This window comes from Pezoporus wallicus, unplaced genomic scaffold, assembly GCF_028554395.1.
Source record: "Pezoporus wallicus isolate ANWC-B61680 ecotype Strahan unplaced genomic scaffold, APGP_CSIRO_Pwel_v1 contig_2012, whole genome shotgun sequence".
In the NCBI taxonomy this organism is placed as follows: domain Eukaryota; kingdom Metazoa; phylum Chordata; class Aves; order Psittaciformes; family Psittacidae; genus Pezoporus; species Pezoporus wallicus.
This window is the reverse complement of record NW_026639840.1, coordinates 3,315,470-3,331,530: the sequence shown is the minus strand read 5'-3', so window position 1 is coordinate 3,331,530 and position 16,061 is coordinate 3,315,470. Positions and strand designations below refer to the sequence as shown.

Below are 16,061 nucleotides of genomic sequence, written 5' to 3'. Positions count from 1 at the left end.
CACAAGTGCGATGGCTGCCTGCTGTGACACCTTCAGGGCAGAGCTGGCAGGACTAGCACCACTCTGCTTCCTGCTGAGACAGATTTGTTGAGTCTCCAGGCTGAAGATTCCTTTGGAAGGTGAAAGGGAAAGCTTGGCTTTTGAGGTTTACACACCAGCTCTAGCAGCAGATATTCTTCTCTTCAATGACATTATAATGTCTCATTCCTACCACTCTCCTCCCTTCTAACAGGCAAGGATATTCATTAAGCAACAGGTAACTATCATGTAGGACACACCTTGCCATACAATACCAACGCTTGTGTAGCTGAAGTGATCTCCACCTTTAGCTTACCTGTTTTATGCACTGCAGCCGGTCATTGGTCTGCTGTATGTGCCTGTCCATAGAATTCATTTTGATTGTCTCCACTTTCTTCTACCTGAAAGCCATTAAAATTCCTCGCTCTGCAAGACAAAAAGGACAGTAACAATCACTGAGCACAGCCTGTGCACTTCTACTGCCTAAACAATCTAGAAAAGTGCCTCTTGCAAGAAACTTCTGAGCACATTGTAAGATAATAATAATCCCAGTAACAAACATGTCCTGTGCTTGTCAGACCCATCTCTGAAAAAGAGTGCAATTTAAGGCAAACTAAAACTTCCCCGTGACTTTAAAAAAATCTAGAAAATGGTAACAAAGGCTCAGAGTGGTGTCAGTGGCTTTAATTCATGTTGCTACGGCTGTATAAAATCACCAACTGAAAACTGGCAACAAATTATGGTGATCTAAAGAGTAAACCCGCAGTCCTCTAAGCCCACCACTGATGCTCATGCTGAGTTAGATTTGTGGATACAGCTTGGTACACACCGGTACCATCAAGATGAACCCTGCTCCATGTATTCATTAACTCTTTTTCAGAGTCATACTTTACATCATACTCCATGATCACACATAAGTAGTTCTTTGTCAAGATGTGTCTGAAATCAACACCTGCAAAAAGGGGAAACAGTAGGTGCTAAATTAGCATGCATACATCATGCTGAATTCACCATTTACCGTTTTCTTAACCCGTGTGTTTAGGCTGGGATAAGGGGTTAACCATTACACAAACAGCTCTACTGATCTGAAAGGCAGGAATGGCCAAAATGCCACTCAAACTTGGACTAATAACAAGACACTAAAAGCACAAGCAAGCATAAGTAAGCCTCCTGGTTTGGGCATGGTTTGCATTTCACTAGGACCCTTACACTCACTCACCTCTCCAGCCTTTCCTTACAGTTTTTTCTGTAGTGGCAGATCAGTAGATCATAAAGACAGAAACAAACAACTAATCAACAGTTTCAATCCATTATGTTTTACATAGAACTGCATGAGACTTCAGCCTGTACTTAATAAGCTAACCAGTTTTAAGTGATTTTTTATGAAGTTCACTTCCCAGGGGCACAGAAATGTTTTACATATATATATATATATATGTGTATATATATATGTATACTCTGCTGTTTCAATCACTGTCATGGAATCTAAAATGGAAATGAAACCACAGATATTCCGCACTGGAACATGAAAGCAGTCTTTTGACTACAAATTCCTGTATCCTTTTCCTGTGACATGAGCAGCACAGTCTAAGAAGTTGTACTGTCACACTCATGAACAGAGACTGGGCACAGATTCAGAGATATATATACCCAAATGGCAGTATTTATGTAAAACTTTACATCAGCACAAGCAAGATCCCAGACACGAACAGATACCTCCCCCTTACGAACTGCTTCAGTGGCACTGAGCAGTTATTCGGACAGTTGTCCTTGACAAAACTCTTCTCCACTCCTTACATACACAGAAGAGACAGCAAATTTTTCAGACAGTTGTTCAGTTAGGGAAGCTGGCACTCACCACTCCTAGTACACACGACTCAACATCCCTGGAGTTAAAACACCTCTGCAAGTCCATCACTGTCCATTCTCAGCTCCCAGAAAGAGTGTTCCTGGTGGTGGGAATCCTGACTGCACGGCTGTCAGGGTGAGACAGACTCCAGACCACAGCATCCGCATGCGTCCCACACACCAAAGCTGCCTGAGATTTCTATATCTAGCTGATAATGTTCTTCATGGCTCCTGCCAGATTAGACTCAGGGAAAGAAATCTTTTCTGCTAGACAGCTAAATGAGGTCTTATAACAGCAGCTCAAGCTCCTCACCTCCAAGCTCTAGACACAAGAGGGTTCAATAAAGCACTCCTGTCAATAAATTATAATACTTACAAAATGGAAAAGCCAGTTTCACATACAAGTATTCTCTTTTGATTATGCCACTACCACCTTCTCAATAGCAAATGCCATCCAAATGTCCTTTAGCAAATGTAAATTGATATATTTTATTAAAAGTGACTAACAGAGTCTTATCTGCCTGTAAGACCCCCAAACAGACCTCAGTAGTCATGAAGTTTAATGTCTCAGTGGACAGCAGAGGTATTTATCAAGAGATAAGCTAGCCCAGACATGACACCAATTCAGCGGTGATCCATCTTACAAGCTGGGACACATTATCTGCATTTTAATTGAACATCAGAACAGATGGAGAAGGGCATGCTGAAAACAATCACAAATGTATACATACATACACACTTTTGTTGAAATATTTGGAGAAATGTAAACTGGCGTGCAAACCCAGATAAACCAGCACTCAGACTCATGGCTAGCGGCATCAGGAGCTGCTTCTGGTGTTATTAGCAGCATAGTTCAGGGCTGGGAGACTGCAGAGAGATTTTACAGAGACAGTGACAATGACTTGCATTCATGTACTGTCACTCAGGCCAACAAAGTATCCTGCATGTTGATTTATGAACTGTACATATAATATCACCCCAATTCACTGCCTTCCAGTTAACCACAAAGAAAACTGAAGGTTAGCTACCTCAACCACAGCTTAATATTGTACTTGTCCAGATTGTCATTTCTCCCATACAGCATAGCTTCTCAAAGCCCACTTGGAAAAAACAGAGGGCAGGGCGCACAGAACTAACTCGCATGACTGAGCTGGAGCCTGATGGGGCTCTTGAAGGCAGGACTGGAACTGTAGTCCCCTGCTCTCCTACACAGACATGCCATACAATTTCTGTTATAAACTGATCAAATTCAATCACAAAAATAGTTCTGCTTTTAGCACCCAAGGGCTCCCACTGAAAAGCACTCTCACCCTTCCCCCTAGTAGCTAGAAGTATTTTCACTTCCATCCTCAACTCCACTTGTTCTCACATCACAAGTGTTCTCTGGTAGAAACAGCCTTTCGCTTTGCCAGGCTCCTTCCACCTTTTCCTCCTCACTGTGTGGACAGACACCCATTAGCCCTTTATATCACTGGTTTGCTACTTTCACCAGCCCAAGCTCAGTTATTCTCTTCTGGTCAAGAGAAGCTCCTCAGCCCACTAACTCCCCCAGGCAGTAAACATTTGCTGCATGAACCAAACAGCCAAAATTATACATATGAAGCCTCATCACATACATACAATGACATTAATAGTTTGTACTGGAAATATCCTGCCTCACCCTGATCAGAATAATTTTTACTTTTCACTCAGATACACCATAAAAGCATCAAATAGAATAACTTTTTCAGTGAGCATACTGACTCTAAGTTATTTCTGTTATAAAAACGCAGAGCTCATTAGTGGGAAACCATTATCATCTGGAAATTATTCTTTCATAGGCCTCAGCAAGAATTAAAAGATTAAATGTGGAAAGTGAAAATTATCATACGAATATGAAGTTTTACCAAGGCAGAATAAGAACTTTGACACCAGACCATTTTACCTGGAAAAAATAGCAGCAGAACTGTTTCCAGTAACTACACCTTCTATACAGGTTCTGCTGTACACTGGTCTGGTTCACATTCACATCCTGAAATACAAACCCCTGCCCTTTCTGTCAATCTCACGCTGGTTTGAAAGTAGCAGCAAGATCACCTTACCCAAAAATAATAGTGCTTAAGATACTCAGCCCTGCCAGCCTTTTTGTAAGAGCTGACTTCTATTCCGTTAAATGTCGAGTGCTTATCAGGTCACAAGTGAAAATGACTTTGCAGGGTCCCTCGGTAGCCCTGGTGAACCTGCACTAGAAATCACGTTAATACTGAGGCGCTGGAGCAGCTTGAGACAGCAGGGGATGTTGCTGATAGGGATTAAAGGTACTGGCAGAGTGGGATGGAAAAGGGAATTTCACCCCATGCTTCCTAACAAATCCCCTCTGTTTGGTGTACACACAGGAAGGTCGTACACTACTGCTATATATGCTAACTCCATCTAAAAAGATAAACAGAAGAAGTGCTGCCAGCACCTTCTGGTAATTCAACAATAAAAATCCCCATTCCTCTGCTGCCTTTTCTGACTCTTAAAAAAAAAAAAATTATGTGAGTTATTCTTTGCCTTCCTCCTTCCCTCCCCTCTAGCATTGCGAGTTTATAGCCCTAGGCAATAATTAAAGAGCCCTCATTTACATATTTATGATGTCTCAAAAATGGAGAATGTGGTTTTTTAAAGGAACAGATGCATCGACCTGTTACTTTTCAACTCTAAACATACTGAATCTTTTTCCTTAAACCATTACTACAAAACCCTCTTCCATGTTGAAAAAAAAGAATGAAATTATGTAGAGGGTATACTCTGCTATACTCTGTGTTGGTTGAAAGTTCAAGTTAGGAGTTTGCAATTACTGTGTCAGAAACTGGACTTCCAATAACGCCTTTAAGAAGAGCAATGTAGTAGAACATGGTCCCTTGCCAGTTAGCTCCTAAGGCAGCCTAAACAGTCTCTTAAAAAAATAATAAAAAAACCAAACGTTTCAACACAGCTTCAAAACACTGACATATCTGAAGATGCACTGCAGTTTGAAAGTAAGAGTGGTTTCAGTTCTGCTCTGGGATGAGCTTTGCTTGCCACCAGGGCTATCATCCACATCAAGAGCTCTGGTACCCAGGGACCAACAGACCATGGAAACCAGGTCACCTGTGGCCAAGGGAGACCTGAGTCACCAACTGAACCAGGCCTGACTTTCTCCCCACGTTTAGACACTCTTCACATGGTGCTTTTCACTCTTCCTTCCCTCACCGTCAGGCACAAACACAAGCAGAGCCCACTGAAACATGTCACCTGCTGCTCAGCCAAGGGTGGCGCAGGCCCCACAGCCTGAGCAAGCACTGCCTCCCACCCCTCACCTGGGCAAGCCTGTACTATTTCCTTAGAAATCAAGCTTTTAACAAATAATCCTTCCTTCAGAAAGCCATTTTAAGAGCACAGAAGAAAAGGCAATCCTTCCAAGGACAGAGGTGAGGCAGACGGAATGGCTGCTGTGAGAGGTGTTGGGAGGGCCAGCAGCACTGTATTACACTGGGTTTCCCTTTCCACAGGTGACAAACACATGGCCAGCCACCTTCTGGGGAACCATGTTTGCTGTAACTAACAATTTAGAGCCACTTTGAACCCCTCAATGGAAGGAGGACATGAAAAGAGACACACAGTCAACAAGTACTACTAAGTAGGTGAGAGGAAGAAGGAAACTTCCTTAAGCAGGAATTCAATACAGCAGTTTTCAAACATCCCTCTTCCCCTCCCAGGCCCAGCCCAGCCCAGGACAGAAGCTGGTTAATACTGCTGACTGAGTCAGTTAAAAATAGTAATTTCCTGAGTGTCTCCAGTGTGCTGAGGGCTGTGCAAGAGGACAGACTGTTTCTATCTAACAAGTGACTTTGATCAAGCAACAAGCAAGATAGAGGAGGGCAGGAGAGAACTGCGCTGGCTAAAGACTTCGGGACTGTGCCGGGCAGGGAGTTCAGGGCCACAGGCCGCGGCGCCAAGAGGGGCGGGGTAAGGAGGCCCCAGCAGAGCTGCCGTCAGTCGGGCGGGAAGCACCGAGCGAGGGCACAGGCATGCGCCGGCCCGGGCAGGGGGCCCCGGGACGTGAGGGAAGTCGGGGCCGCGGAGCCCGCTCCCCGCCGCGCCGGCAGAGGGCGCCGCAGGGCCGCGCCGCCACCCGCCCGCTTGCCGCGGGGCTGTGGGCCCGGCCGCCGCCGCCCTGAGGGAGCGCGGGCCGGAAAAGCGGCTTTCCGTGTCCTGGAAGCACGGATCGCTAGGGAGCCGGGTGTGACACAGCCCAGCGGCTCTGGGAAGCCTGCCTCCTCCGATGGCAAATTTCATAAATATCGGTTCCCTCAGCGCCCGGTCCTGGCGGTAAAACGTGGCAGTCCAGCGACGAACCCTACCTAATTCCACTTGAAGTTCTCCTGAACATTAAACACCTCTTAAAAGAAGTTTCTTGACTATCGGAACATACCTCCGTGTGTACGCACAGATAAATACCATAATTGCCTTAATTCTTCTTTTCGGCATTAGGCTAGGGCACATGAAAACCCTCGGAACGCTCAGACCTGGAGGCAGACCTCAGTGCGCCGGTACAGCAAAACTCAGCAGCTACACATGCACAGGGGCACCGTCCTGTGTCCTCAACACGGCAGTAAAAGGTCTTTCAGCCTGCTTTTCAATAACAGAATTTTGAATGATGCTCTCTTAAATATTATTTTCTGGGAAAAGTTTAATACCCATCCGTAACACCTATTTCCCCTGCTAGATACTGTTTTATTAAAAAAAAAAAAAAAAAAAAAAGGTGAAAGGCTGTTTTAATCATTAAACACTTGAAAAAGGAAGTTGTTTTAATAAAGCTTTATTTACCATAAGCTGCTAAATAGCTACTGCTGTTGGCTTTGAGCTATTAAAAAGGGCCAGATGTGAGACAAAGCAGCGTTTGTTATGCTGGGTGAGGAAGAATAGATTATTTGTGCTGTGCTGCTTTCCATTGTTGCTCTACAAATGTGCAGTAATCCCCAGAAGACTTTATATCATCTCTGACTGTGAGAGGGGGAAAGCAAGCGAGCATGTGTGCACGCCTGCATGGCTTCAGGAAGGGGCAAGCAGGTTCTTGTCATTTATGGTGGCTTGAGCTGCATGGAGTGGCGGTTGTGTCGGGCTTAAGGAAACTGTTTCCGCAGCCATGTGCTTGGGAACATTTTTATATAGAGAGCCCATTATCTGCAGGCACAAACAGCGAGCCAGATGAACACAAAAAAAGCAAACCCACACATGCTTTTGGAAAGAAAAAGGCAGCATGACAGCTTGCATAAGCAAGCCTGCTGGACTCCTCTGGGAGGAGAAGCGGCAGTGCACAGAAGTTGCTCAATCATGAAGCACATCTGCAGCCTGATTACAAAAGCAAAGGTGGTAGGGCTAGCTGTAAGTGCACACACAGCACTGGGATATGACCTATGCTTAAAGTACAGACATAAAAATACTTACACACACACATCCCACAGCCCACCCCACCCCCCGGTACAACAGTGGTATCGCAGGGATGTAAAAATATCACATCTCCAGCTAAGGAGAGTGCTCCTTTAAGCCAGAACAAGTTGGTCACCAGCCACCACTAACCGTAAAGCACATGAACTGCCTTCCTGCACTAGCAGCCCTCACCTCCAGCCCGCTGGCTGAAATGACTGGTTTCCTCAGACAGAGAGCAGCATCTGCAGATCACAGCTTCAGGTAATTGCCCTGCTGCATGCTTGTATTACCAGGTTGTTTTCCCTGCATTCCACCCAGCTCCTAGTATCATCAGCTCTGTCAGCTTGTTATCATTAGGGAGAGCATGGAGGGAAAAGGACACTGCAGTTTAAAACAGCAAGAGGTAATAACACAAAATTAAAGGCAAAAGTGCGTGGAAGTGTGCTACTGGGGAGCCGGAGCTGACAGACCTGCTGTAGTGCTCTTGGAGGCTTTGCACACTCCAGTATAGACATATCTGCTAGAACAAACATTGACAGTTCCACAGCAGAATCCACTGATTCGGTGGCTTATTAAATGTACTGTAGCTTGCAGGTAAGAAATGCTAATCCTCACTGGGACATCTACAAGCAAATGAGCCATCCCTAAAAGCTTGCAGGGTTGCACTCAAATAATTTCATAACCAGTATCCCTGATCACTCATACAGCAATGCTGTAAACCCCCCTGCCTGAAAAATTTCAAATTCCTAATCCGAGACAGAATCTAGCATCTATTCCCACCTTTTGGGCTCAGTGGGAAGATTGCAGAGGAAATAGGGTGAGTGTAAGAACTTAAAGGGATTTGCATTCTGGCATGTGATGCTTGCTTATTTACCTAATGAAAGCCCATTTTTTTCAGAGGTTCTGTGGTAAGATGTAAAGTACTTGTTGAAAACCATTTGTGTCTGCCTACCAGATACTGCAGTAGGCACGAAGTGTTGCTAACATCATCTGGCTTACAAGCACTCTGAGGGCTAAGCCTATAGCGTTGCTACAAAGAATACATATGATCTGTAAACTTTTCTTGCTCTTGCTAGATGTTTATCAGCTACTAAAGCAAGCCACCTGGTTTGGACATACTCATCCAAGTGATTTAAAACCTGAAAGACGAGCTACAGAAGACAACCTAATTTAAGTATTTTCTAAAGGTCCAGAGTAAACAGTAACAGTAACAACCCAACTGATCTGTACAAAGATGATCTCGGAGAAAATTTAGAGGAGGAATGGCAGTAGCAGCAAATATTTTTAACAATTTAACAATAACCTGTCAAAAAGTGAAGATGCTATTTTGCATTTGCTGTGCTCCAATAACATCTCTCTTGAACCAGACAGCCTGCTATATAACAGAGGTCACAACCTCTTGGGCCTGCCCAAATAAATGCTCCTAGCAGGAAACATCTCAAGCCCACTGTGGATTAGAAATGAGATTTGCATTCTGACACTAAACGCTCTCTTACTTATCTGATGAAGCAAGGCATGTTTTGAAAGTTGAACTGTAGCATTTGAAGGAAATTGTCTGCTGATTTCTTCTTGTGATGCTGTATCATCACGACTTACATTCCTCATTACTGGGTGGCAACAGAAAGAACATAACAATCCACCATCCTCAAACTACACTGCACACAATAAAGGAATGAGGATAGATTTGGACTGCTTCTTTTTTTCCCCAGTAAGTTTAGCATTGAGGAGAAGGCATACAGTCAAGGTAGACAGTAATTTCTCTTTATGTCCTATAAATGTAAGATTTATTCACTTTTTCTTTCATCCTATGAGAGCTAAGAAACTGCTCCCAAGCCCAGTGATTTCTGGTAAGCCACTAGGGAATGCATCACTCCTTTGGAGAGGAGAAAGAAAAGCAGCATTACCCTCAATCAGCAAAGTCTCTAGAGAACAGAACAACTGAATAGCTGCTTTGGGACACAGGCTCTCATAACTTTGATATCTGCCATTATCCTGGTGTGTTCTGATGAAATTTAAGCAAAGATTTACCCAGCTTTCCAGAATGGAAGCAAGATAAACTACAGGAGGACCAGCAGAACCCATAAAACCTAAATGTAGCTGAAGAAATAAGGTAGAAATTGGATGGGTGTGATTTTTTTTTTGGCCAGAGAAAGAGAGTAATCACTGGCAGCCGAAGTGCATTTTCTGCACTGCTTTCAGTGGTTACCCAAATGTGGTTTCTTTCAAACTCCCTGCTTATTTTGACAGTGTAGTGCAGGGGGCTGCCATTTCTTTAAAATAATTTAAACTGAAGATATTGGACACCTAGACACACCAAAACTACAGTTTTGGTGCATTCTATTTTATCATCTTCATTTTAAAGCAGCTGATTGGAGGAGATCCATCCGTATTAATCCTTCTGGACCAGTGTACTACACATTAAAACCCAAGGTATTTGGTCTTACTGAATTGTCCTGCAGACAAACGCCCAATATTTCAAGTCACCACCAAATCCTAAATTACAGGAAACCTTGCTGACAGTCTGGGTCAGATGGTCTGGGACTGGACAAGCAAAACAAGATTACTGTGTATCCCTCAAGGAAAACTTTTTGTACATATGCAGTGAAGCACTGTGTGAACACAATATACTGGGAGACTTGTAATGCGACTGCTGTTTATGTTAGTCTCAACAGCTAATATTCAAGCATCTGAAACACAACCAAAGTGACCGATCCATTGCTACTGAAACATTATGAAGAAGCCCAGAAATATTTTTGACATCCTATAGTTGATTTTGAAAACAGTGTAATTTAAAAACTAGTTCCAACTGCAGTGCCTTCATTCCAATAAATTCAAAGCTGCACACGTCCCTGCTATTTGACTATCAATAATGTAGTCTCTGTTTTTCCTGTTTTCTAAGTGCCCGTAATTCCAGTAAGGTGGAAATTCTTCTAGACTCCTAGGTCACAAAACACTGAAGGAGCTTTACACACCAAAGTCTGCTGTCTTCAAGAAGGATTTTAACTGAAAATCATCATCATGATCATCTGCCCTATTTGGTTTTCTCACAATCTTATCACTTGAGAGGACCTTTCTATCTAGAAACTGGTCTTTGAGAATTCTACCTTACAGGTGGAATTTTACACTTACCATGTAGTAAGTTTCGTTTTCCCAAGAATCTTAACAGACAACTCAGTTTTCAAAGGTTTCATGAATTCCATGGTTAAAAATCTGACACCTGCTCAGGTCACAAACCTCTTGGATTTTAGTATCATTTCTACTAAGAGCACAGATCTCGTCAGCTGTACCTCCACTAGGTGTCTCACCCTCAGGTGATAGCACAAGGAAGCTGAAACGGCATTTGGCAGAATACAACATACTCAGGTATTCTCTTGAGCATTTCAAAGCAGCAAATATACAAATGCTAAATTGGGCCTGAATAAAAGTTACCCCAATGGAAAAGACTAGGAATTGGTTCAGAATCCCCTGTTAAGAAGAGGGAGGCACAGTTCCCATCCTCAACATTACTGTTTCAACTGGAAGGGCAGGAGTGAGCCTGACAATTTAGGAGTGACAGCTGTCTTACAAAATGAAGCAGGCAGACTTTCCATTTTTATTACAAAGTGAACAGACTCCCTATTGCTAATGAATTATTTACAGTGCGGGCCATAAATTAAAATACCTAGACTTGTCTTGTGCTTTTCATACCACCTTCATTATTATAAAGTATCTGCCCAGAAGCTTTTTCCCATAACTGCAGGGCAAAGTCAGCCCTGTGAACAGGGACCTGAGCTGTTCTCCTGACTAACCACCACCAAGCACTTCACTTCTTCAGCTCTTCTGGCTTTCCAGCTACATCAAGAGCCCCTCAGGGTAGATGCTATCTCCACCAAACACACAGACTAATGCAAATCACAATTGAGACTGGGGCTACCATAAGCTAGTTTAATATAAACAATGAAAAGTGATATAATAAAGTCTTTTATACACACTAGAAGGATAAAGCATCTAATATTACTCTTCCTGCAACTTCAAGACAAAATTTCCAACACTGAGCCAGACTTCCAACTACAGAATTAAATTAACCTGACAAACTTATACTGTACATCCAGATGACATCTGGATAAAAGCAGTTTAAGTCCAGATGGCATTTTCTTTCCTTCTACTCCTATCCTTCCTTTCTTATATTTTGTTTAAATGGTTATTACAACATGGTATACAGACCTCAAAAACCTACATACTTTTCTTCTTTGTTCCCAGCGGCAACACTACAGCCTCCCGAGGTCAGCTTTATAGCCTTCAAGTTGTTCTGAAGCCCTGCCTGATTAGACGTACTCTGGAGTGACTTTCATTCTGATCAAATGTGATGTGCTGGCAATGCGCATACAAAGCTGGCAGAGCAGCCGTGCAGCAAAGCCTGAAGCAGGCAGGAGTTGGTGCAACATCTAATTTGAAACAAGGCATGGCTCCCCAGAAAGGAAACAAGTGTCCCTGTCCTGGGTTCAGCAGTAGCAGCCATGTTTCTCCTCCTTGGTAGCTGATGCAGTGCTGTGTTTTGACTTTCGGCCTGGGAACAGAACTGATAGCGATGTTTTGGTTTGGCCAAGGACTTTGTGAGCCTCATGCTCTGCCAGGGGGGAGGGGAAGCCGGGAGGAAGCAGAGACAGGACACCTGACCCAAACTGACCAAAGAGGTATTCCATACCACAGCACGTCATGCCCAGGATGTAACTGGGAGTGAGCCGGAAGGGCTGGGAGACTGCAGGGTTGGAGGAGGTATCGGTCGGTGCTTGGTCGGGCTGAGAGAGGCGTGTTATCGGTCGGCTGGTGCTGAGGTTTTGCTTTCTCTTCCCTTGTTATTTCCTTTATCATTATTATCATTGGTGGTAGCAGTAGTGATTTGTGTTATACCTTAGTTACTAAACTGTTCTTATCTCAACCTGTGGGAGTTGCATTCTTTTCGATTCTCCTCTCCGTCCCTCCAGGAGCAGGGGGAGGGCAAGAAAGGGGGGGAAGTGAGCGAACGAATTACCTGACTGGGTTTAAACCACGACAGTCCCCATTGAAAAGGCTCTGATGAACTCAAGGACAGACATGTTGTTGTGACCATTTCAAACCTTGCAGAGAATAAAACTGCTTCTATCCAGCTTCTCCTCAGACTTTGCTCTTGATTTTTGTCATGCTTGAGTGGCTGCATTTTAACCCATTTTTTTTCCCCCTGAGTAACCTGGGTTCATTAAAACTGAAATTTGAGGGATATCTTCTGAAAGATGGTTCATTTATTAAAAAGCCTAGCTGCCCACTGTGCCACATTACAGGATTTAAAAGGTTTCTGTCTATTGCATGGCTGATCCAAGCAGGGATATAAAAGGAAAGGGCAGGCTGGCACAAAACAGGCCATGTTGCAGGAGTAGCCTATTTGCTCCTGTCCTGACTGGGACAAGGGAACCAATTCCAATAGTTAATACCAGATGTGAGAGTTTCTATTTTTTTTTTTTCTGAATTTGCTTCTCTTGACAGAAACTAAGCCACAAAAGCAGAGTTATGCAGTGAACAGCAGCAATTCCTTCCCAACAAAAAAATACCTCACTAACTTGCACTAATTCAAATTAAGGACTTCTTTGAGCCAGCCTTTCCTACCTTCTCCATGGGCAAAAAAGTTGAACCTGGCTTCTCTGTCCTTCAAAATACATTCAGACACTCACCAGTCCTGTATAAGGAAATTTCTACTGTCTTTACCTTTCCATGCTGTCTGTCTCTCAGCTGGTTAAGAGTTAGGCAGTCTTAGTTCTTCCTCCTAGGGTAATGGTGGTATTCAAAAAAAGCAGACAGTAAAGTACTAAATAATTCAGTGCTCTATCTTCTATCTCTACACTTCTCAGCTTGTAATTTCACCTTTCCAACTGTACAAAGAATAAGAGGCAGGCAAACACCCATATGTGTCTTCTATCAATAGCTGGCTTCTTGCCTATTAGCAAACAGCAAAGCAGCAACAATTAAGTCCTTAGCTGCAGGCAAGTAAGAATACTTTTAAAAGAAAAGTCTAAGAGAACAAAACTCACCAATGATTTTACAGGTTGGCATAAATACTGGAGATGTATAGGCAAGTCGGATATCCTTTAATAGAGAACATGACAAAATCCAATCTCCTCCTACTTCTATGACATACCGTAGGAGAAAGCATGACTTTTCAGCTCTTTTCAAGTATTATTTCTCTTCTTTAGAAGAATAAAAATTATTTGACAGCCTTCTCTTTCTCTTACCAGCTCAAACCCAGAGGTATTACTGTAATACTATGTATTATGACCATCAAAAATCAGGGCATGAATCCTTTCTTGACTCCATAAGGTTTTGTCCAAAAAGGAAGCTGTATGCACAAGCAAGAAGTTAAGCCACACTATATGTAGACAGACTGTACCTTGAAGATCTAGGGACCTGGGCTTGCCCAAAAAGACACAAAAAAAATGTGGACTGAAAGATGTTTGTAACAGCAAGTGAAGTAAAAAAAAATCTATATAGAAAAAGACCCTGCCACAAAGTTTGTAGAGTATAAGTTAAGCAAAATGAATCGCTTTTCTTTGGAATCATTAAAGCATTATAAAGATCTTTGTAAGATATTTAGTAAAAGGATCAGAGTTTATTAATCACCTACCCTAATTACTTAATCTCAAGCTCATTGACAATAAACAAAAAAACCACCAGTTCTGTAACTGTAAAAATGCTATGCATTAGTTCTTTGTGTAAGATCAATTCAGTCCCTGAAAATATGCCATAATGCCACAGATAACAGACAAAGTCTGTGGATCCTGGATGACCTGCTACCCACCTGCAAGTGTTGTAAATCCACTGGACAAACTATTTTCAAGCTTCTTTCAATTTTATTTCCCATGCTCGCACATATTTTTTTTTCTTACTGCCATCTGTAGGCCTGAAAAGATTTAGGGGATGCAGATGACATCATATAGCAATGTTGTGACTTATTTCCACTGCTGAGCAAAAATTACATACATTTCAAAAATGGTAGGTGGGAAGGTATTTCACTCAAAGGTTGACTTTGGTCTAGAGAGCCAGACTTGCTCTTTACTACAGTTCTGATAGTCCTGTCTCTTCTAAAGCAGAGAAGCATCACAGGAGCCCAGTTGCATGTTCTCTAGATAACACAGGCAATTTTGAACTCTGACGTAAGCACCAGTGTCCTAACGCACAAGTCTTTCCTTTCTTGTCTATCATAGGAAGAATATGTTAAAAAGTCCTGTAGGTTGTCCTGTTCTAGCTGATGCCAAGAATAGACATTAATTCTCTAAAATGGTTTAAAACCAATTTAGACACCCATTTCCTAGGATGAATCTCTCATTTCTTTTCAAGTCTCTCAAGTACCACTAAGGACATCAGTTAGTTATTGCTTCCTTCCATTCAGACTCAGTATATCAGAGTTGCATCTTCACTTCCCCCCTTGTTTTAGATTCTGTTTGGAGACTTGGTCAAAACTCCAGAAAGGACTGGTTTATATAACTTGCGACTCAAGTTTCTTTAAACCTCACTATCATAATGCAAATGCTTTTTGTATGACACACCTATTAAAGAGCTGGGAATTACCAATGGACTGCATAGCAACTGCAATGCTGTGGGAAGAAAACCTGTGATGGGTCTAAGAAGCAAAGCTCCCAAGAGCTTTGACTGGCCTGTGAAAACTAATTCACTAGCATAAACTGTTTTTAGTAAGCCTCTCCTTGTGAAAACCAACTAAGCTGCTATTAATAGGGCTTTGATTAAATTAACACACAAACAGATATATAAGCATACATGTGCAGATATGTAACAGGATGAAATACTCCAAAAAAACCCCATTTATACATACAAATGCACGCAAGCACTTTCTTGCAAGGTTCAACAACAAACCCTAAGCGTTACGGAACACAGGAGAAAAGTCTGCACAAGTGACATTTAGCAGATGCATTCTGCAGTTTAATTCAGCTATCATGCAGAACATGTCTAGCTTTGGCTTAGGTTTTTATGAATCATTCTATGTACTAAATTATAAAGTGAAAATAATGGGAAATAGGATATGTTTTGTATCATGTCACCATGTCCCTTCCTACAAGAAACTGAATTTTTAAATTAGCTTGAAACATTAATTTAACACAATATGTTCAAGAACTGAGCAAACAATTTAACACTCAACAGAATAAAGCAGTATTTAATACCTACAGTGACCCAGTGGGCCTCCTTGCAGGTTCAACGAAGCATGGGCTGCTTCGTCAGGCTCTAAGAATGAAGTGGGGCTGGTACGTAGAAAGGAGCCACTTAGGACAGGCAGTGGCAAGGAAAATATCAGAGTTGGAAGGTCATATAAATTGCCAGACGTGGAGACAAGATCTGTCAAAAAGACAAACTACCTAACAATTTTAACCTATTGGCTAGAGCCGTCCATGTCAGCATAATGTTAACATATATTATAATCTCATCGCAAAAAAATCCATGTAGATGGAGGAGAACTGCTGCAAAACTCCCTCTCTTATCTTTTGTTTAGACAGCAACTCATTCTAACAGAGGCTTAAGCAAATATTTTCTCTGATTTTTTTCATATGACCCCAACATATTTTATATATTACAAGTGAAAGAAAAGTTGTTAACATATTAAAAGCAGAGCTGTCAATTCACCTACAGTTACAGAGTTTATTGAAGTATCCATCACAAGCACCTCTGGTTTTGGACAACAGTGACTTTTTTACTTATTCCAATTGTAGTTTATTTTTAATAAAAGCTTTTCTGAATAGTCG

General features: G+C 42.3%; 1 protein-coding gene and 1 long non-coding RNA gene across 7 annotated transcripts in view; one reads left to right on the top strand and one right to left on the bottom strand.

Annotated features, from left to right (window-relative positions):
• ZMIZ1 (zinc finger MIZ-type containing 1) overlaps nt 1-16,061 on the bottom strand; it is a 339,908-nt gene that overhangs the window by 148,297 nt on the left and 175,550 nt on the right. For 5 of the 6 annotated variants that reach the window (XM_057416419.1, XM_057416415.1, XM_057416417.1 and 2 more), the window contains exon 4: nt 335-444. In XM_057416419.1, the coding sequence (XP_057272402.1) occupies nt 335-394 (60 nt within the window). In that variant the 5' untranslated portion in view covers nt 395-444. Of the gene's footprint in view, nt 1-334; nt 445-5,630; nt 5,735-16,061 lie in introns of those variants that run through there. The other variant, XM_057416416.1, reaches the window with a different exon arrangement.
• LOC130603014 (uncharacterized) lies at nt 6,136-11,767 on the top strand. Its single transcript, XR_008973042.1, has 3 exons — nt 6,136-6,201; nt 7,399-7,563; nt 11,556-11,767. It is a non-coding gene; the product is annotated as an uncharacterized LOC130603014 (long non-coding RNA).